The 23132-nt window shown below is 38.3% G+C and overlaps 1 protein-coding gene across 1 annotated transcript; it reads left to right on the forward strand.

Moving 5' to 3' along the window:
• Positions 1 to 4469: 4469 nt before the first annotated feature.
• Positions 4470 to 22669, forward strand: LOC149207060 (uncharacterized). Its single transcript, XM_089397909.1, has 4 exons — positions 4470 to 4694; positions 21610 to 21927; positions 22019 to 22073; positions 22428 to 22669. The coding sequence occupies exons 1-4, from the start codon at positions 4470 to 4472 to the stop codon at positions 22514 to 22516; spliced, it is 687 nt and encodes a 228-aa protein (XP_089254035.1). The 3' UTR covers positions 22517 to 22669.
• The last annotated feature ends 463 nt before the right edge of the window (positions 22670 to 23132 follow it).

The raw sequence follows: 23132 nt of genomic DNA on the forward strand, positions 1-23132 counted from the left end.
AAAAACATGGGTGATTATTGGAAAGAAGAAACACAGAAACACTATGAAGCCTTTGTACAAGGGTGGGAACCTTTGATGCATATAGGGAGAAACATAGAAGATTTGTGAGAAGGCTTGAATGATCTCCATGTGGGGACTGATGAGCTCAAGGGACTTGACAAAGAAATCCAGTAGGGTGATCTTAGGCTCCAAGAACTCATTTATGAAAGAGTCTAGTTGAGGGAGAAAAGCACCATGGCAGAAGCAGAAGTCAAGCAGCTTGAGGATGAGATAAGGAAGGACTTTCTTGGTAGAAATACCATTGTGATAAAGCAGGATGAGCTCGATTACATTGACAGACTTGGTGACTATCACCGAAACATTCAACCAAATGTTCGGAGGCTTAGTTCACTTCATATAGAAGGAGTCAATGGACACTTGATTGGTGCACTTAAGTAGGTAATGACGGAGGATAAGCTTGAAGGAATTCAGGCAGAACTAGGATTGGATTTCTTAGAGGAGCCAAGCAAGGAGGTGAATTACCTTAAGAAGGAAGTCAGGTCGAAGCATAATTCAATATATTCCTCTGAGGTCACATTGTTGAAGAAGGTTGCTGAAGTAAGACGCAAGATCAAGCCAAAAGAGGATGGTGATGCCTTGAAGCTGAGTCTTGTGTAGGTGACTGTATGTGGCAAGAGATTTGCAGCTTTGGTGGACAGGGGAGCTACTCATAGTTTCCTGAGTAGGAAAGCAGAAAAGTATTTTGGGAAGAAAGCCAAAGTGGGGAGAGAGTGGAGTTCTTTCAAAATAGTAAACTATACCATGAAAGCTGTGATTTGTGTGATGGAGAACAATCAGGTGAGAGTAGGCTCTTGGTTTGGAAAGTTTGACTTGAGGATTGTGGACTTGGATGATCATTCTACGGTGCTGGGGCAAGAATTTTTGAAGGTTGCACGAGCCATACCAATGGTGGACTAGGAAATTCTCTTGATTATAGCTGAAGGGAGAAATTTGTTGGTTGCGATGAATAGAAGGAGTTGCTTGGGGTATAGACCAAGGATGGCTTCCATGACTTTGTATCCCAAAGATCCAAATGTGAAGCATGTTGATGTGGAGCAAAGACGACTTGGGAGTATGACTCAAATAATGAATGAAGAGAAGTTAGTAGACTTCGTTGCAAGTGCTTGAAGGAAATATGAGGGTGGAAAATCAATTTCACATATCTGGAGACACTTGAAAGGAGCATCTTCTACTAAATATCTTCAAAATGGAGTTGTAGATGAAGGGAGTTCGAATACTCGTTTAAAGGCAGTGGTTGGGGAAGATTACACAGGCAGAGATCTCGCTAGCATAATGGATTTTTGTAGATATGCCATGGGCATATATGACTTTCAGTTGACAGAATACAAGCTTGGGAAGCTTGGGTGTACACATGAGGAGGTTGAGGCGGTGCACAAGTACTTGAGGACACAACATCAATCTAATACATGGGTGGATGAGATTCATGGAGGGAACTTCCTGGCCCTCCTTTCTCGATAGACAACCTTGGAGATGGGTTGGTGCAGTGGCCTTAACATTTAGAAGGGTTGGGCCACCTTGATAAGGGGCCTAAGGAGGAGGCTTCTTTACTTGACAGGTTGATGATGCAGAAATGGATGCGATTGCATAGCAGCACATTCGCATTAGTAACATGGACAACATGTTGCAGATGGGATGGGCATACCATGGACCTGAGCATGACTTATTTTGGGTAGATTCTTGATCGAGTTGAGATTGTGGCAGGATGCTGAGAAACAATTGACAAAAACTTGTTGAAGGTACATTCTCATTGGTTGAGCATTATGGTTGGATTAGCTACCCAACTAGTTCGATGACATGGGGGCATGTAGTGCACTGATTTTGTGTCAGATAATGTCTTCGTATCGACTATGATGTTGTGTTGGCTAGATTATTATACAGAGGTTCACATGATAGATGAGACATGGTGGAGACAGTCGTATTACATATGTTGCAGGGACGTTTGCAATATATGGATTGATTGAAGTCATGGATGAAGGGGATTTCCTGGTTATAAAAACATAGAGCAATGGTTTCTGTGGCATTGGAGTGAAGGCAGGTAGTATGGGCATTTTGGGATGTTGGAGCAGGTAGCACTTTGTGACAGTGGTTGATTGGTAGTCTTGGTAACAAATGGTTGCTAGGATGGATAATTGTCGAGGACGAAAATGATTTGAAGTGGAGGAGGATGTAAAGCCCCCGAGTCATGGTGCATTTGGCGAAGGGCGAATGACGCATGAGAAAGCGATGAGTTGGAGGTGACCATCGAGTTGGGCACACTCGTACAGTGCGATGAGTCAGGTTGAACGACGATGGAGGAAACATGAAAGTCATATTCGAAAAATGACTAAGTGTTGTGGAGCGAAGGTGAACTTATACGGTGGGTGGTCCCGTGTGTGGGCGCCCTGCACCATGGCTAATGGTTAAAAAAATGGTTGAACATTAAAGGTTGGGTCGGCTTGGCCATAGGCATAGCCCCCACCTTGGTCGAGCTATCATATATATAACGTGGAAGGATTGGTGATTAAGGCATTCAAGTGAAGAAGAACAAGCTTCAAGTGTCTTGGCGAGCTAAGGGCGACCTCACTTGAAGAGTTTTGAAACTTGGCAAAGGTGCAGGCGGAGCTCAGGAACAAAGAATCCTAGCAACAAAACTGTAGAGTAGCACCTCACGTGGCCGCAGGCAGAGCAGAGTCACAAGCGGGTCGGCACGTTCAGGCACAGCTCAGGCAGTGAGTTAGCATCGCAGGTCAGGCAGCGAATTGGTATTGCAGGTTCGGGTGACGAGTTGTGTTAGCAGTTGGGCAAGCTGAATTGGGTGTCAGGTCACAGGGTGGCCACGATCTGGGCGAGCGCACATGAGGAGTGCGGGTAGACCACAGGTCAGCGTATCCAGCAGCCGGGAAAGCTGGGCGAGCTTAGGTAAACATGTCGGCAACTCGATCAAACGAGTAGATGTTTCGTGACTCGGGCAGGCAAGTCGGGCATCCGGGTGTAGGTTGAAATGAGTGGGTGTTTCATGACTCGGGTGGGTGAGTCGAGTGCTTGGTTAAGGGTGAACGGAGTGGGTGAGACGAGTAGGCTGGGCAGGGCGACATGAGACTTGGCGGTGGACGAGTTCGGGCGGTGGCATTCGAGCATGTTGGAACGATGGGTCGAGTGGGCACGTGCGGTGGGTTGGCACGACGAGTTGGGAACTTGTGAAATGATTATGGGAACACATGAAGACGTCGGGTGGTGTGAATGATGGGCACACCCTAGGCAATTTGGGTGACTTGCGGGCCGGTGCGATGGTTGGGTTTGTGCGACGATATAAGTGTTGGTGCAGATGATTAGTGCGCAGGTAGGTGAGATGTGAGCGTACGATGAGTGGACAACACGACCCTACAGTGTTACATGGGCAACCAAATGACGGGGCGCCAAAATTTTAAACAATGCATTGACAAGGCTGCACGTTGGTGCAGACTAAAGTGTAAAATTTGCAGGTTGATTGTAAATTTGTAAAAACTTAATATTATCATTATTGTTTGGGTAGACTCATCTTACAGGGAGCTACCCCTCCCAATTTATATTCACTATGAACTTTATGGTTAAAATTATAATGATGATGATGATGAATGTAATTTGAATGTTTCCACTATGTTAATGAAAGATAAGTACTTGGTAAAGTTGAAAAATAAACTAAGTATAGAAAGTAGGCGTAGTCCACACTTACAAGTATTATTAAAAAGAAAGTAAGTGGTGGTGCCACAGCCCCCACCGTGTGGTTGGAAGAGTACTGCTAGGGTAGGGGCATGACAAAGGAGGTTGAGGAGAAGGCTCGGCTGGAAAAGGAGCATGATGCAAAGCAGCAAGCTGAGCAGGAGCAGCGTGACTCCGAGCGAAGTTGTAAATCCCCTTCGCCTCAGACCGATGAAGAGGACGAGTCAGAGTAGGGTGGTGGTGGTGAGTAAGGACAAAGCACTCCATTTCGTGTGAAAGGGTACAAGGAAAAATAGAAGGAGGGGCCTTGGAAGAAATCAAAAGAAGTGATTCCACCACTAGATCCCATCATACTCACAAAAGGTGATCTCAACAAAATCAGAGATAAAGTGCGCGATAGCATAGCAGAACTATTGCAGCAGTTCAAACAAAAGCACCTGGAGTCACTAGGCACTCTTCAGAAATATATGCACTAGCTGCAGATCCATACGAGTAGGATCCAGGTGGGCGTAGGACAGGTGAGTGTCGCACAGATGAGCTTGGCACCAATGACCAGTCAGGCTGCAGATATGGTCAGATTAGTGGATCTCTAAGCAGTCGCGCTACTGCAAGTGTCGTTCAGTGCAGAATCGGCCAATGACAAGGTCATCATAAGTACACTGAAGAATATTGGCGTCAACGTCGTAGCGCTCCCCAACGAGTATCTTCACACACTGCAGACAGGTGTGACAATGGAGTTACGAGCGCGGGAGCAGTGCGTTATCACCCTAATTAGTGAATATCAGGTGAACAATGAGCAAATGTTCATTGAAAAGATAGAGGAATTAAAGGCAAAGGAGACAATCCAGGTGCAAAGCACCCAACTAGCGGTTGTGGTGGCAGAAGCATGCAAGACAGTGTTGGAGTTACACATACCAGAGGAGGTTGCAGCGGTTGTCTGTGATGCTAAGGCAAAGGTGGCCCAAGTTTAGTTTGAGATGAACATGAAAATCACATAACTGGATCTCAATTCATAGCCTTCAACTCCACCAGCAGTTAGGGAACAATGCAAAGCTACTATCAAGGATGGAGTAAATATTGTGGATGTTGTGGTAGTGGACTGCACAACGCTGTTCGAGCAAGCCATGGGAGTATTAAGGACCCCGCAGGAAGATCATAACCTTCAAAGATTTAAGATAGAGATCCATGAGCTTTAGCACCAGTACGATGAAGTGCGGGTGATGACACACTCAATGGTTAAAACACAACACCTCGCCAAGTTGCAGGAGGGGAAGAAACTCCTTCAACAGGTGGAAGCTGCATAGGAAAAAGAGGCAGTACTTAAGGCGTGATTGGATCCTTGGTTGGAAGAAGCCTACCAAGTATCCACCAACATACTAGAAAAGTTGGAACACCTGCCGCTTACATGGCATAAGATCAAGTAGGACAGCGCAGGACCAGCCACAAAACAGTTGGTCAAACAGGTGAAACACATAGACACGCAGAGCACAGCTGAAGTAGCAGTGGTGCAGGTGGAGCTAGGGAATCTTCATTGCAAGATCTCCATGCCAGCCGACTGACTCGAGGGTGAGTCACGATATTTGTGTTGGGGGTGTGTTGGGATGGGGTCCCCTAGGGTCAGTTTTGGGGCAAAAGCCCAAGTTTTGATGTAAAGTCTTCGCAAGTTGTGGTCGCAGAGTGCGTAGTTAGTCAAAGAGTCAAAAAGAGTTTTACCCTTCTTTTATGTAACTTGAATTGGCTTTTTAAGATCCACCCATGGTCCGCGGACCATGGGATTGTATAAATAGGTATTTCTTAGGGTTGTCTAAAAAAAGGAAGTAAGAAGTATATGGTTACGAGCCAAGAAGTCTAGCATAGAGATAGAAGTCTTAGAGGAGGGAAAGGCTCTGCAGCTGAGTGTGCAGACCCTTGCAGCTGAGTGCATAGGGAATTCTTGAGCCTATAAGCTTAACTGAATATCAATAAAGAAGATTATTGTAGAAATTCATGTGTTTATCTCTTTACTTCTATTATGTATGAATGCGTTTTATGCTATGATGAATAATGGTTTTATGAATTAATGATGTATTGATGCACAAATTTACTTGATCTATATTCTTATCTGAACGCAATTGATATTAAGTGTTTACGCAAATATTATATCGTTGTCTATTAAAGTTATCGAACAGTTAAGTATATCTGAACAAATACTAGTTTAAGAGTAATCTATGGTGCGCGTAAGTGGCTAATTCGTCTATTCAAGGTCCGAAAAAGCCAGTCCTAAACCTTCACGAAGGTCCAGAGGCTGATTAAAGGAAGTTACATCAATAAGTCTTAAAGGTTTATCGATCTACGTGAAGGCAGATCTAGGTCACAAAAAGACATCACACTGATCTCTGGGTGCGAAAACTTGGTTCCAGCATCCCCCCATACTTCTTTGTGTGAGACTTCAATCCGTGATTCATGGATTGATGCCGAAAGGGTGAGTAGTGTAGATATTTGTTTGGCGCAACTAACTCTGAACCTGGGTGAGGACACCCTAAGCCAACAATACACCTTAAAATATTTCTGCATCAATTCAAAATTACTTTAACAATTTTTCTTAAATGTTCAAATTCATTTTTTAGAATTTTCACACCTACTATCTAACAGAAATCAAATAGTGTAGAGATTTTACATATAGAATCCAAAAAGAGCCTACAGAAAAACTAATAAGCTGTTATCATAAGGCTACTAACCTATTAGCATAAGGCTTCATCACATTTCACGAGCATAAATTTCTAATATGATGATGACATTCCAAGGATGTCTTTTGCCCTTTTATGTGCTTCTCGGTTCCACAGTATAGCTAGAAGGTTGTATGTAACATATCATATAAATCAAACATAGTAAATAACATTGGATAGTATTTTAATTGGTATTAAGTTGATTGTAGATTTTTGGAATATCTTAGAATTTGATCAAAGTCCAAAAATAAGTCAATAATTGACTTCTCATTCTGGATATTCCCATAATCTGCAATTTACACCAAAAAACATATGAATCAAACATAATAAATAACCTTTGATAATATTTTAATTGGTATTAAGTTGATTGTAGATCTTGGGAATATCTTAGAATTTGATCAAAGTCCATAAATAAGTCAATAATTGACTTCAGATTCTGGATATTCCCAGAATCTGCTATTTACATCAAAACAGAAGTTTTTTTTACAGAGCTTAAAAAGAGTGGTGGGGCTGAGCAATGACAGGAAAATAGTTTAATATATATCACAGTGTGCTTTCAAAGTGAGAACGCACCAGGAAAGTGAAACTTTTACCCATATTCAATTTAAAATTTCTTTAAATTTGTTCATAAGTAATTTCAGTACAGGTAAGTACTCAAAGCAGATGTCATCTACGCATAGGTATTCTAAAAATTATCGTTCTATAAAAAAAAAACTGATATATCAACTACTTAGATCAAAACCTTCTGAACAAAAAAGTCAATGTATACAAAGAAGATATGAGCTTTATTTTGAATTGGTTGAAAAATACAATACATTTCGCTACTTGTAAAAATATTCACACTTTGCAATGTTATGAAATAAGTAATCTCTGATTCTTTTAGAAAATATTCGAGAGCTATTGTGCATGTTTTTTTAGTCAATCTAATAACCCTACTCTCTCTTATCAACAAAGTTATCTGATATTCTCAATATGTTCCGAAAACAGTTATCTCGTTAACTTTATGTTTGTAGACATTGACATCTGTGTATTCTAATGTCAGAAAAACTTGAAATTATATTGATTTCTCAAATATTTTGAAAATGTAAAAAGAAATTCTAAAATCTACCATTCACATAAATATGATAATCAAAGACAATCTACGGACCAAAACGCTCCTACTGTCGTGGCTGGAAAAAAATTTCAGTAATTAGGGAGAGGTAGAGAGTAGGTACAGGCTCTGAGCCTCATTTGACCATAAATCAAGGACGGCGCAAAACAATTTTTTTTTTTTTTAATGAAATTCAGCCAGAAGTGTTTTATGCTTTTTAGTTTTTATTTTTAAACATTATAGAAATTTGGTTATGAAATTGTAATCTTGATAAGCTTAAAATTATGAAATTATAATTTTACATTAATAGAATTATGTTTTAAAATTTATTAATACAGTTTATATAAAAAAATCATTTAAAATATATTATTTTAATAAATAACTTAATAACTAATATTTATAAATTTTAATAGTTTGAGAATAAGTTTAATTAGTGGAATTTTTGTAGCTAAAACACAAGAAGTCATGATGCCAATTCTTCTTAAAGCCCTCAGATATTAGGTTATGCTAACAAGCCAATTCTCCTTAAAGTCCTCAGATATTAGGTTATGCTAACCAACCAAAACATTTTGATAGAAGAGTACCAATTTTTAAGAATTTAAGCCTGGAAAAATTTGAAAACTTGTTTTGAGACGCAACTAGAACCATATTTAGTGGGGTCCTAAGCAATTAGAATTTAGTGCGCTCTTAAACACCGGATCTCCATGGAATCGGCTTTACTTTTAACTTTGTTTAAGGGGGGTGTACATGAGAAAGTTGTACATTGGATGTTAAATTGGTCTTATATTTCTGGAGCATTGGTAGGAAAGTGTGATGATGTCAAATTGATTTTAAACTTTGAAAAATATAAAAGAAATTAAGGATAAAGTTTGTTGTATTTATTTTTTTTAAATGTTTAAATATGGTAATTTAAAGTAAAAAATTGAAATAATGATTAAATCATGGAATATTGTAATAATGTATGTGTGATATATAATTTAAAACTAAAAGAGAAATCATTCTCACTCTTTTATGTTCCTAAAAGTCAAAATAAAATTTGATAATAGTTATTAACAAAATTTATTAACAATTATTAAAAATGTTATTAATGATTTTTTTTATAATTAATATGGAGATAATATGTGTTATTTATTTATATAATATTAATATATTTATGAATTAGTTTATGTGAGAGAGCCACGGACTAAAATTGTGTTATAGAATGTTGAACTTTAATTGATTTTTACACAATCTTGGTGAGAGCATCACATAGATGGGATATATATATATATATATATATATATATATATATATATATATATATATATATATGAGATAAATATTTGATGTGAAAATTTTATTAAATTAAAAGAACATGAATAGTTTTCTAAGAGTTTGATCTTTCTAAATATAAATTTATACTTCCTTAACAATATATTCAATATTAAAAACATAGGTAAATATATGAATAGACCTTGAAATTTATTAAGTATAACATATAGAGAACATTATGTTCATGGATATATATGGAAAAACATAGGTAAATATATCACTACACCTTGAAATTTATTATGTAGAACATATAGAGAACATTATGTTCATGGATAGATACGGAAAGCTAATGTATAGGCTTCTATGAGCATGATCAATTAAAATTCAAAATAAGAAGTATTATTATAAATTGTTTATGAAAGTGTTAAATGTGTGTTACAATGTTATGACTGAGATGCGCTCCTGTTGCAATAATATTTTCAATAAACAAATCATAACATTCATTTTTCCAAATGTATAAATCATCATAACATATTAATAAATTAGATATTTCCATATGTGCATCTTATTAGAAAATGCAATTTCATATAAAAATACATAATAGAAGCTCATCTCCAATCAAAAGCTTGTATCTAGTTCAATTAGGGTCTAAAGTGCAAAATTCATATGCTAGAAATGACAAAAGAAGATAGGAATTATCAGTTTCCACTCTTTCCATTGTTAAAGGCACCTCCAAACGTGATCCTCTACCTCTTTGTTCTTCAAAAGGATCAACTTTGTTAGGATCGAGGATTTTTTAGCATTATTGGAAACTGTAAAACAAAACAATATTTATAAATTATTTTCCATAATTTTAAAGATCAACAAACTTATAAAATAAAAATAACATTTCAATGTAGCAAAAGTCACCACATATATGACAATTCATGTACGAAGAGGCTCTTCCTCCTAGACCTAGTTCTCTTTGCAATGCCTCCCTACAAAGGTTACATGCAACTACTTAATGAAAACTTATATCACCTAATATGAAATCCATATTTGCACAAAACCAACTCCATGAATTGAATTCCATATCCAACAAGTACCCAATCTGCATGTTTATGAGTAGAACACGTGAAAAGAACATAAAATAAGTGTGTTATATTTTATGCATTTTCAATTTTTTCTATGTGGATATACTGAGAAGTATTCAAAGTGTATATCTTTGGATGTGGCATTGAGTTCTCCATCCAACGAATGTCTACACTTAAAATTGAAGCTTATAAGGAGGCAAGCCAAAAATACAAGAAAAAAAATATTTTCCTTTCCTTTTCATTAAAGGTTCATAACACTTATTTTATTATTTTAACTATTATTTTATTATTTTCCTTCGCATGCCCATTTTAGACCTCAAAATTCCCATAATGCCATCTCCTTGTAGTACTAGATGTAATAATATATTTTATATTTTAGGTATCCTATAAGATGACATCTTCTTGTATTTCTCAGTGATTTAGCTAAAAATTGGCACCTTGATGCCATTCTCACTTGTATCGCTAGTGTCTATGGTTGGAATTGAAAGGAATTTTGAGAACCTCTTGTCATTCATATTGTTTATCTTATTCTTGTACAATAAATACCTAAACATTGACATGCACTAAATGGAGAGATGCTCTTTTCTATGATGAAGATATGATAAGGTGTATTCCTTTCACATCCTTACTAATAGTGACTTGCATCCCAACTTTCACGACTAAAATAGAAGTGAAGTGATGAGAGTACATGCATAACAAACTTTTATTCATCTTATTTAGCTAGATGATAGTGTTAAATAGAAATTCATTTAAAAAATTACATTATTATATGCATGAAACATTCATCCTAACAGTCGGTCATAAAGGCTAACCCATTAAAAAACAAAAACCAGGCTCATAAAGCAAAAAGAGACCACTCTGGAAAATACACATATGAGCAAATTGTTGAGTCCTCTTGTAAAGCTACTGCCTATACGTTATAGACATTTTTGGGCCCTGTATCCCCAAGCATGAAATGTCCATAAATCAAGGGCTCCTAAGTCCCTAAAAGTGTTGTTCTAACCCCTAAAGGAACAAGGTCAACAGATTACAGCTTCTCCCAGAAGTTCTCCATGAGAAACTGCTCAGAATTGGTCAAAACAAGATCATTGCAGCTGCTCCACTGGCTAAGTGCGTTGCATCTCACCTAAATACACTGAGAGGGTGTGTTGCATTTCAAAAGTCCCTTCTGTGGGGTGCGATGGGCGAGAAATGACAAATGGCAGTGTCATTCTGCGAGGTGGAGAGGCAATGGAAGATTCCAGAATCTTCTCCTGTGACACTTGCCTCACTGAATTCAACCAAGGATGAGTAAGAGGCCTTCAGTCTCCAAGTGGAAGCAAGAACTATCAGAGAGAAGACACTAATCAAATCACAAGCTGACTCATCCCACTTACAGATATCTATATATGGATCCCTCATCCCAGAGATCCAAAGGCTGGAATTTTGCATATTGTAGGGAATTGATGTTGGTTTCTAGAGACAAACATCAGATTGTTGGGTGATCTAAGATTTTTTTGAGGAGAAGAGGGGCTTCTTTGCTGGGAGGTTGATGCTGGGTCGGAACAACTGGTTGTAACTCCTCCTGGATCTTTTCTTGTTTATCAATAAAAACTATTTGAGTTTTCCTCCATGCTTTTGTATCATTGATGCTTGTTACATTTGTATGGTCAATTTACATCTGATCCTAGATTGTTTATGATTATAGATCCATGTCTTTGTATAGTGCTATGCTTCTGTGATCTTACAGGTACTTTGTGAAGCTGGGCGTGCAAAGGAGCAGGTAGCTGAGGACTATCAAAGAAGAGAGGGATCGAATCGAAGGATTAGCGCAAGATAGAGGTTGGTCTTTCTGTTCCTCTCTATCTATAATTCATAAAGGAAAAACAAAAGTAGTTTTTCTCTGTTTGTTTCTAAGGCAGCTGTCACACCTTAGTGGGATAGAGCAGTTCTAAATAGACACTTTTCCCTGTAACAAAATGGCGACTCCGCTGGGGAACTAATTAGTTTGTTTGTTTATCATTCTTTGTTGTTTGTTTCATAAACTTACAAGCAGCATTCGAATAGCATTTGCCATAACAAATGCAAAGTAGATGACTGCTGCTTCAATCCATCTACTGGATCTGTTTATGATTTAAACAACTGATTCACAAACTATTTGATTTCCCTTGTGATAGCTCTTAGATCCTCCTTAGATCTACCCCTGATTGTTGCATTATTGATTTCTTTTTACTCGGCCAAAACCCAAGAACTGAACTTCAAACTGTGACCCGGAACCCGAACAGAGTCTCGTTTCTGGCCCAACGCAGGTACTGTTCAGAGATTCTGAATTTTAGCGCACTTCTAGAGTGGACAACCTACGCTTCATTTCAGATTCTCTGTGTTATAGGTGCGCTGATCAGACTAGCTCTATGCAGTTGTGGCTTCTGTGGTTCCTTCTTTCCAGTTCTATTCCTGAATTTTGCTGCTTGTGATCAGTATATGTCTGTTTGAAACTCCTTTTCCTTGTTGTTATTCCGCCTCCTTTGTACAAAAGAACTGTAGATGTTTTTGTGTGTTTGTTGAGTCATTTACAGTTCTCCTTTGCAAAAGTAGCATAGTCGTACTGTCGTCCTTTGATTTGAATCTGTCGCAAGTGTCGATTTCGATCGTAGTAAAAAGTTTGATTGCTGTTGATGGTCAATTATCTTGTTACTATTGCTTTTCGTCTGAATTTGTAATTTTCTAGTGTCAAGAACAAGTATTCAGTTCAAAATCGTGAAGTGTTGTGATCGTCTCCATTTTTTTTGATTTCGAAAAGAAGCTTGTTGATATTTGTCGCTTGAAAAGAAATTTAGATTTGTGCATCAACTTTATTTTTAGCATCTATATACTAAGAAAGTCGAAAAACAAATACATGCATGTGCATTTGCATATAAACAGTCTGATTGGCTTGATTTAGGAAAGTGCATTTAGAGTGTGATCTTTGCTCTTTGTGAAAAGATTCTGTCTTTCTTTTCCCTAGTAGCTAGGATTTTCATTGCATAAAAGAGATAAAAAGTTTGTTTATCATCTTAGATTGCATTTTAGGAATTACATCTACATCTCATGGTGAACCCGAAAGGAAAACTTCATAAACAAGATCAACTTAAAATAAATTCAATGAATCTAACAACGCTTTGGAACTTAACGCACAACATTTAGAAGTCTAGGCTAGAGACGTATTCCAGCGTCGTAAAGCCTGGTAACTCTTGTTCTCACTGGTGGTTGGGTGATTCCTCCACTTTGAGACAATAAGTGCCAGTACGGACTTGTGCTCCCACGTACCGTCGAGTATATTTTGGGAGACCCCAATAGGCTTAATTCTTTATCCATAGGAAGTCGTGTCTGTCGCCCTATCGATCGCAATGCACTGAACACAACATTCGGGAAGATTGACTTCCGTACCGTAAAAAGTATTCTGCAGTTTTGCGATTGGATTGGTACTCCCTCTACCTAGATTTCCAGAGCAGTCCCTTTCGTTCCTTTTCAGACTTCTTAACGGAAAAGGTCCATCTGAGCACTTGTCACTTCAGGCTCATTAAAAATCGAAGGAGACTAGAGTCATCTTTTGTTTTTTCTCGACTCTTAAAAACTGAAAAAACAAGTTGTGTTAAAGCATCTAAAATTTATTTTAAACGGAATATTCATTACCCCTTTCCTACGTTGATCTTGGGTTGAGAAAATGGAGTCCACCAACCAAGGAATTCCCCTTGGAGGAAATCCTAGTCCCTTCTCCTCTTGGGGAGATGTTGGTGCACCCCTTATGGCCACATTGTCGCTTCCAGGACTGACAATTGGTTTGCCTGTATGGCTCTTCTCAATCGTTCAGAACACCACTATTCCTAAACAATCGAATCAGCAAATAGACGAGTCCAGAGTTACCCACCAACCTTCTACTTCCTCTAATTCTTCCTCTCCTCCTTCCTCTTCGCTTGATGGGGCTGGTAAAGCCAAAAGTCAAGTACCTAAGGAGAAGAAGGAAAAGAAGAAGAAAGAGAAGAAGAAGAAGGAGCCAAAAGCGAATGGGGGCAAACGAGTGTCGTCTAACGAAAATCCACACACTGCACCGACCAGGCCTAAATTGCCATGTGTCATTTGCAAGGGAGACCATTATCACAGAGATTGTCCTTGCATCCCTCCAATCTTAAGGGACTGGTCTCCCCGTTTGCACAACCCGGTGTCGTCAACTCTGACGATCATGTTGAAAACACACCATCAACTAGTGAAATTGAAGCCCTAGGACAAAAAGGAAAATATAGATTTCCTTGTAAACTGTGCGAAGGAAATCACGCCGTCCACCGTTGTCCCTTCTTAGACGAGGCTAAAAGAGTTTTGGACGATCGTCCAGTTTCACCGTTACGACTCCCTCCTGGATATAAAAAACTCTTGCCGAGTCCGTCACCAGTTGAAAATCCAGCTGGCCCGCTCAGGTGGTCGGCTGAAGCATATATCATTGAAGATAAACCATCTGAATCCATACCAGACAAAAGTCAAAAGGTCGAGGCAGCAGTTGACCCGGTCTTGCCTTTAGAGGTTCCATCTTCAGATGATACAGTCACTGAAGAGAACAAGGATGACACCGTCCAAATTCTTTTCATAAGCACAGACTCCAACGAACATGGGGGCAATTTACCTGTTCCTTTACCGCAGGAAGGAAGTTCGTCAGAGTCATACCCGGCTGTCTATTCGGTCCCACCTCCAAGCAACCTAGTTATCTCCTTCGACTGGATTCAACTAGGCAGACCCCGTTTACCAGCTAGTATACCATTCCGAATTATTGTCCAAATATATAGAATGGTTATGGCTGGTACCATCATAGATGAGGGGGCTTCTGTGAGTATCCTTTCCTCAACTGCTTGGAAAGCACTTGGTTCGCCATCGCTTTTGCCTGAGATGAGAAATCTGACAGGCTTTGATAAAGGAACCAGTCGACCGTTAGGGATCCTTCCCAATGTGCCCATAACATTGAGAGGGAAAACAGTTCACATGAACGTAATGGTAGTTCAAGGACCCCTGGATTACAATCTACTCCTTGGACGAGACTATATTTATTGCATGGGAGCAATTGTCTCCTCACTCTTTAGAGTAATGTTTTTTCTGCACGAAGGAAGAGTGGTCAAGCTCGTGGACCAGCTTTCATTTCCTGGATCATACAGAGCAAATAGTCATATACCATCCCTGAATGGTATTTTCATGCAAGAAATGTCTCAATGCCCAGTCCTTCCACCCGATGAGTGCGAGTGATTCAGGGGGACATGACTGAAACCCAGGGGGCATGCACCCTAGTCTGCTTCGGCAGGAAAACTTCGGGTATAGGGTAGGTTTCCACGAGAGAATATGACCTCCGTACTCCCGTCCGTGATTGGAAGAGGGAGTTGGACTGGAATAAGATCCTCTTGTCAAAGTTATGTGGGTTGGCGGGCATCGCCGCTCACCTTTGTTTATTTCGGTAGACATCGCCAAAGAAATGTTCTGTTTACGCGCTAGATAGAACAATCTTTGGGTAACCTGAAAGAGGTATACCTTTCCTGATAAAACAAATGTTTTGTCAGCTCGAATAGAAGGTGACCTTGAAACTCTATTTTATACCTGGGGGCATGCAAGCCTTTTGGAGTGCAAGCAAAGAACGACTATTTATTTTTTAAATTTGTAGGTCCTCTAACCCTTTAAACTCGTAGTATTAGTCGTTTCCTAACTTGCATAAAGAAAGGATGTGGGGCAAATCTTTGAAAGTTGTCGTTTTATATGAGACATGTTCTTATCACACGACTGGATTAATCGAGCAGTTTTAACACATAGTTCAAGCTTGTTAAAAAATAAACATAAGACATGAGCAAATGTTTCCACCCGCATTTAAGCTCGTTAAAAAATGAACTATTCCCTGGTAAATAACCATCATGAATGTAGTACTTCAGCCATTAAAGCCTTGGTCGTGTTTGCACCATCACATCCACTTTTTCATTGGCCGATCATTCACCTCCATTTGATTGTTTACCCATTTTGAGGAATAGCTGCGAAGAGTGATTTCACTAGCCATCCTTGTGACACTGTCGTGATTGGAAAATTCCAAACCTTACCTGGAATCAGCTGCTACCCGTTTTATCACTCGTTCTCAAAAGACGAGTCTCCTTTAAGCTCTTTTCAACTGACTCGTAAAATATGAAAAGATTGCCGAGCCATTGGCCTCTCCAGCTCGTTAAAGGTACAGGAAGTGCTATCCCTCCTCTAGATTTTAATATTTTTGGACCTAAGGGATTATTACACAAAAAGATCGAGTGCTTGTTTTGTTCGGCTCGTTAAAATTATCGAAAATTCATCCCTTCTGTATTGTTTTAAATTTTTTGGACTTAAGGGATTAGATGATGAAAAAGGAATTTTGGAGTTACCTTTACGTTCCTTTTCAGACTCTCTAAAATTGAAAAGGACCGAGTTATCTTTGTCGTTAAACTCATTAAAAAGATTAATAGCAACAAACTTGTCTATAGACGAGAACGAGTTTCACTATTGCTAGGCTCGTTAAAACATAGCGATGGGTTTGCCCGAAGGGCAAATTATAGAACAAGCATATGTTATCCTCCTCAAGCTTGACAAAAATAAAGAGGTACTGGTCAGCAATGACTGGGGAAAATTGGGAAGAAAACTCAAAGAAACTTTGTTGGTAGCAAGTTGCTCTTGAACATGACACTTCCACTCCGTGTTCGAGTCGGGTTGGGTTGTTTCATTCACCGGTCACATCACCATGGTCACGCCATACCATCCACATTTGGGGTTAATGCTACCGATCCATCACATTAGTGTCGTCGATATGTTCAAGAGAAGTCATTCAGTGAATTCACCTGTGTCTCACCCACTACCATAAACTATACTCCATTCTTTCATTACCGCCACCCTGAACCTTATATCACCAAATCGTTTGCACCTCCATTAAAACCATTTGCTCCGTTCCGTGTCATTGATGTGGGATTCATTAAGGCCCTCCTGTGACGGATCACTTCTTGTCGACATTAGCTCATTATCCAAGAAGTTGATCTAGGAACACCCTATTCAGTACTTTGAAGCTTGCATACCTCAATGGCAAGTTTCTCACTTCCGGTGACAGGTTTACATCAATGGCCTTCGACCGAAAAATTTTGCGTGGTGTTCGACACCAAGTCCTTTATTCACACCACGTGAATTGTACTGTAGTACCTTGAAGGTCATTATCATTATCGGTGATTCCTCTCGCGCTTGTTAACAGTTTACATCATTGACTGGTAATCAAGCGATGTATTTCCATGTTTGACTTCAGAACATTTCTCACATGGATCGACTTGTACTTCGAGTGAAGATCGAACGAGATTGAAGGCCCCGGATCTAGTTTTATCCATCCGGGCTGCGATATATATTCAGGGAAAATAAAGACATTAAATGTACATCATTGCTGCACAGATAATCATCCACTCAAAAGGATGATGGCTCTACCAGAATCATCAGTCTACACTCAGACGATTGTCTGTCCTATGTACATGAAAATGAATTTATAAAGCTGAGCATGGGAATGCCCGCCTCAGCTAGATCATGAAAATAGTATGAAGATAATGTATTGTATTGTATCTTATTACAGGTCTCCTCCCAGCATTGAAAGAACTTCGGATCCTCATAATAAAGCATTTCACCCAACACCAAAAGGTTAACGGCCTCATACTTTAGGGGGCAACTGTTATAGACATTTTTGGGCCCTGCAACCCCAAGCATGAAATGTCCATAAATCAAGGGCTCCTAAGTCCCTAAAAGTGTTGTTCTAACCCCTAAAAGAACAAGGTCAATAGATTACAGCTTCTCCCAGAAGTTCTCCATGAGAAACTGCTTAGAATTGGTCAAAACAGGATCATTGCAGCTGCTCCACTGGCTAAGTGCGTTGCATCTCACCTAAATACACTGTGAGGGTGCATTGCATTTCAAAAGTCCCTTCTGTGGGGTGCGATGGGTGAGAAATGACAAATGGCAGTATCATTCCACGAGGTGGAGAGGCAATGGAAGCTTCCAGAATATTCTCCTGTGACACTTGCCTCACTGAATTCGACCAAGGATGAGTAAGAGGCCTTCAGTCTCCAAGTGGAAGCAAGAACTATCAGAGAGAAGACACTAATCAAATCACAAGCTGACTCATCCCCCTTACAGATATCTATATATGGATCCCTCATCCCAGAGATCCAGAGGCTGGAATTTTGCATATTGTAAGGAATTGTTGTTGGTTTCTAGAGACAAACATCAGATTGTTGGGTGATCTAATCTTTGTTTGAGGAGAAGAGGGGCTTCTTTGCTGGGAGGTTGATGCTGGGTCGGAACAACTGGTTGTAACTCCTCCTGGATCTTTTCTTGCTTATCAATAAAAACTATTTGAGTTTTCCTCCATGCTTTTGTATCATTGATGCTTGTTACATTTGTATGGCCAATTTACATCTGATCCTAGATTGTTTATGATTATAGATCCATGTCTTTGTATAGTGCTATGCTTCTGTGATCTTACAGGTACTTTGTGAAGCTGGGCGTGCAAAGGAGCAGGTAGCTAAGGACTATCAAAGAAGAGAGGGATCGAGTCGAAGGATTAGCGCAAGACAGAGGTTGGTCTTTCTGTTCCTCTCTATCTATAATTCATAAAGGAAAAACAAAAGTAGTTTTTCTGTGTTTGTTTCTAAGGCAGCTGTCACACCTTAGTGGGATAGAGCAGTTCTAAATAGACACTTTTCCATGTAACACTATAGGTATAATATGTCACTAATTGTCTATAGAGTAGACACCAAAGACATGGAAGTTTAGAAGACATTGCCATGATCATATACATAAACAAAAACATATAATAAGTGTGTCCACCATGATAAAAAAATAAGAAAAACCACAAAAACCTGAGTACAAAAAGAAGCTCATAAAGTGGATATATGTTATAACATAACCTTTAAATATCTGTAAAAATTGATGTCAATAGTTATGAACCAACCTCTCTAAATATTCACTAAGCTACCATACTCCACAAGTTTATTGAACACCCTCTTTAAATAGGAGGTTTGCCTCTAAATTCTGTTCCCTATATATATTGCAACCAGAAATAAAATCAAAATTTTATTTTAATTAATTAATTTCTTCAAAATGGAAAGCAGATATTTTTGAACAATATTGAACCACTCTAACATTTAAAAAATCTTCAAATACTTGAAGATAACTATAATCTTTTTCCAAATCCCAAGGTAAAAAAAGTTTTCGGGAGAAGAGTTCTGCAAAATTGTTAACCCCTGGACAATTCCAATTTCTTTTTTTTTCCAGGAAATGATGATTACTGAGATCAAAAATTAATCCTCCACCGCAAACGCCTTCTTCATTTGAGTCCCCATCAAAATAAGACCAAGAGATTTGGAGATTATTCTTCAACAATAGCCCGGGGAATATAAGCGTTATCCTTTAAAGGCAATAGACCATAGATAACAACAGTTTCCCACGCAATGATGGCTGGAGCTGAAGAGATCTTCAAAAATAACTTTATTCTTAACGAGCAGGTAAACAAATTAGAGGAGAGATGTTCCAATGGTTTTCATCAATTGCCGCATCACCAAGTCTTAAAAGCCTCCCCAAAATCATTCCCTCCCCGATCCAAATTTTATTTTCTCAAAGATACTTAGAATAAAAGGGCATATACGAAACGTGTGTGAGACAAATTCCTTCCCATGCTTACACAAATACACCAACCCAATAGAAATTAACTTTTCGTCGTATTGAGCTTATTAGTCATATTGATGGGTCTAAAATAATCAATTTACCACGTAAAGTTGCCCGGGTTTAATTGGTCCATTTTCAGCTATGGTTAGCCATAGGGCTGTTCGGGAGTTTAAAAAAACAGATTTCGTTGCCCTGGTTCTTGTTTTATATATGATGTCAATGTTATGAGCTAGTGTCATCTTTATGTGATGAGCACTAGCGTAAAGATATTCACACTTGCAGCATAATTCGGTTACCTTCGTCCGCTATCACAACGACAGGCCCATGGCCAACCTGTCATCCTCCCGTCTCATAAACAGCTCTGCGTTTAAACTTCCATCTCATCGATCCCACCATCACCTCCCTTGCGATTGATGGATTCTCATATTTCACATCGTTAGTGCTTAACGATGTGATTCTCATATTTCACATCGTTAGTGCTTAACGCAGGAGTCGTAGTGTACAAGTTAGTGCTTAACCTTGATTGGATCGTTACCGACTTATTAGCAACAACTAAACCGAGATAGATAATGCATAGAAACGTTTCGATCGTAACTCCAAATCCTATGTTTTCTATTTTGATATAACATTTTCAACTCTGCGAGGTATAAATTAGTAATTTCAAAACACATTGTCATAATATAATTATATTATTATTGGTCAATGGGACTTTATATGCGATAAAGGATATTTTATATTTTTTATTGTGAATTTGTAATTTTTTACTAAGAAACACAGGCACTTAATTATTAAATATATATATAGTTTTGAATTCGTAATTTTTTACTACAGAATAAGTGCTCGTAATCATCAAGCATATATATGTATGTAAAGCTTAGTCTAATTTACAAAATGATTTTTTGCAGGATATTTTTTCTCCCTAATTTTAATCAAAATTTTATAGAAAATTTTAAAAACTTGAGTTTAAGTTATTTAATCTACACAATTCGAGTGCCTCAAAAGGTTTTTCAAAGTGCTAAATCCATTTATGGATTAAAAAATACATTTTAAAACAAAAATCACATTTTTTTCTTGAAATTGTTTTGTCCATTAAATTGAGAAAATTATTTTGTCTATATTAAAAAATTACCAAATTAAATAGTGAATTTTACAAGCATCATTCTATTTTTTAATCTCCATGCTCCAACATTAAATTTGTTTAGAGATTAATTTCCATCTCCACAATTACCTTCCAGTTTCCAGTTAGTAAGTGTTGTTGAACCTTACAGAATACAAAACTTAAATACACAAATTTTTTGCTGGGATCTGAAAATGCACATAGCATACCTGGGTAATCGGTGGAAACTGTATTCATAAACCATTTTCACAGAGAATTTGAAAATTACAAAATGAAGTGGAAACAATGTCCCTACCAAATTGCAATTGCTGTGATCTATTGAAATTCCTCACTAATGGTTGAGTTTGTATTCAATCCAAAGCTTCATCCGAAAAAACCTTCGTATCAAAGTTATTCATCGACATGCTGATGTGTTAGTAGACAGTGAATATCACTCCAAAATATATACAAATCATTAGATCTTAACTGTTTTACGTTTTAGTTTTTTTATTTGTCTTAAATATTTCCCTATCACTTTATACACCCCAAATCCTACAACATTACCGCACTATTTCGCAACATTGTGAATCTGCCACTAAATGTTCAAATGGTAATGAAATAAAATATAAAAATAGTTCAATATGTGAAGACAAACCAAGTTCTTCGGTCCAGTGAGTTGTACGCTCTGGAGTGCTTTAGTGATACAAAATTATATAATCTATTATGTGAACACAACTAAGCTCTCGAGTCTCCCGTGCAGCGGGTTGTACGCCGCACGTATGGTCAAACTCAGAGTGCTATCACCATCCAAAATAAAATTAAAATGGGGCCGTGATTGCCTCACAAAAAACCCGAAGATAAGCTTGCGGCCGTTATCATTACCATTTGACACGCAATGTCTTATCGTGGGATCTTGGAATACAATTTCTCAATATTAATATTTAATTGCGCTTCTTTGATTTTGAGTGCATTACAGAATCGGAAGGAGGAGAAGAGGTGGCTGAAGAAAAGATACAGAGCACTCTAGCAATTTCACATAATCCAAATGATCGTGCGAAAAGCAGCAAACACCGGTCTGCTATTCACTCAGAGGATTCAGATATTTCGGTCAGGAATTTTACTTTCAATTGTGCGAAATCAGTTACTATGCAGTTGATGGTATCGGGCACTTTAGGAACCGTTGCAAACGGAATAACCATGGCTGCGGTGATACTTATATTGGCTAGTTTACTGAACACAATAAGAAATGATCCATCGGGAAATTTCATTCACGATATCAACAAGGTAATACACACATCTTTTATACATATAATGGTGGTATGCTATCTATGATCTAACAGATTCAGTAATGACTGGGTGTTGGTGAATTCTGCAGTATTCTTTACTTTTCCTCTATTTTTCAATCGGTCTGTGGTTTGCTGCTCTTCTGGGTGGGTACCACTCACAACTTCCTTTCTCTTTATGAAAATGGTGCTGGCTGATTATGATGAATTACTGTCAGAAGATAATGATTAGCACGTAAATTTTAAGAAATTGTTACAGCATTTTCTGCAAATTTTGAGTTGAGTGAGGGTGTTCAGCAGAAAAGTCAGAATTAGAATTATACTAGGATGATTAATAGCAATTTCCATAAAAATAGAAATGAAGGTTATATATGAATGCATGGATCGTTCTATGGGTATGGATGAGAAGAAGAAGAACAGATATTGACATCTATAATGTTTTGGATTTAATGTTTGTGCTTTTCTAATTGTGTTTTTCTCTACCTTGCATTGGTTGAGCAGAGGCGCTGTGGTTGGCGACGACTGCAGAAAGGCAGGCATCACGGATGCGTACAAAATATTTGAAAGCAGTACTGAGGCAGGAGGAGTGATTCTTCGACACCCAAGGCACCACCACATCCCAAGTGGTTAGCAGTGTTACTGAGAATACTGAAGACGATTTGGTCGAAAAGGCATGAGCTTAATGCTTCTGTTCTGTCATATCATTTGACAAATGTTCACATTTTCCAATAAATTAAATTCTTTCGTGGTCTTGTCCTTCGATCCATCTTAACATTGAGAGAAGACAGGCGTTCTATTACCACACGTAAATGAGGTGTGAAGTGCCACAATTTAAAATACAAGAACAAATGATAATCCAACAATTAAAAAGTCAATAAATTCGCACCATATCTACTAATTAAATAAATAAAGACAAGAATACCAAGTGGTCTGAAGTTAGAGCTTATAACCATTAGATTTTTTGAGACAGTTTTTACATTATAAATTAAATTTAGAATCCCAAGTCGTTTGAACTCATAGCAAGTAGATTTTCGATCAATTTTTAAATTGTAAATGAAATTTATGTTGTTTCTGCGCATGTTTTGAACTTTAGACTTCAAGCTGCTGATCAACACGGTGATTTTTGATAAGAAATGCAGAAGACAGAAGTTTAGACAAACACACGGGAGCTCACAGGAGTCACAGGAGCTCCCACCAGCAAACTCA

Source organism: Pinus tabuliformis, chromosome 1_2 (assembly GCF_031772625.1).
Source record: "Pinus tabuliformis cultivar Carrire ecotype Pingquan chromosome 1_2, CPIR1, whole genome shotgun sequence".
Lineage (NCBI taxonomy): Eukaryota > Viridiplantae > Streptophyta > Pinopsida > Pinales > Pinaceae > Pinus > Pinus tabuliformis.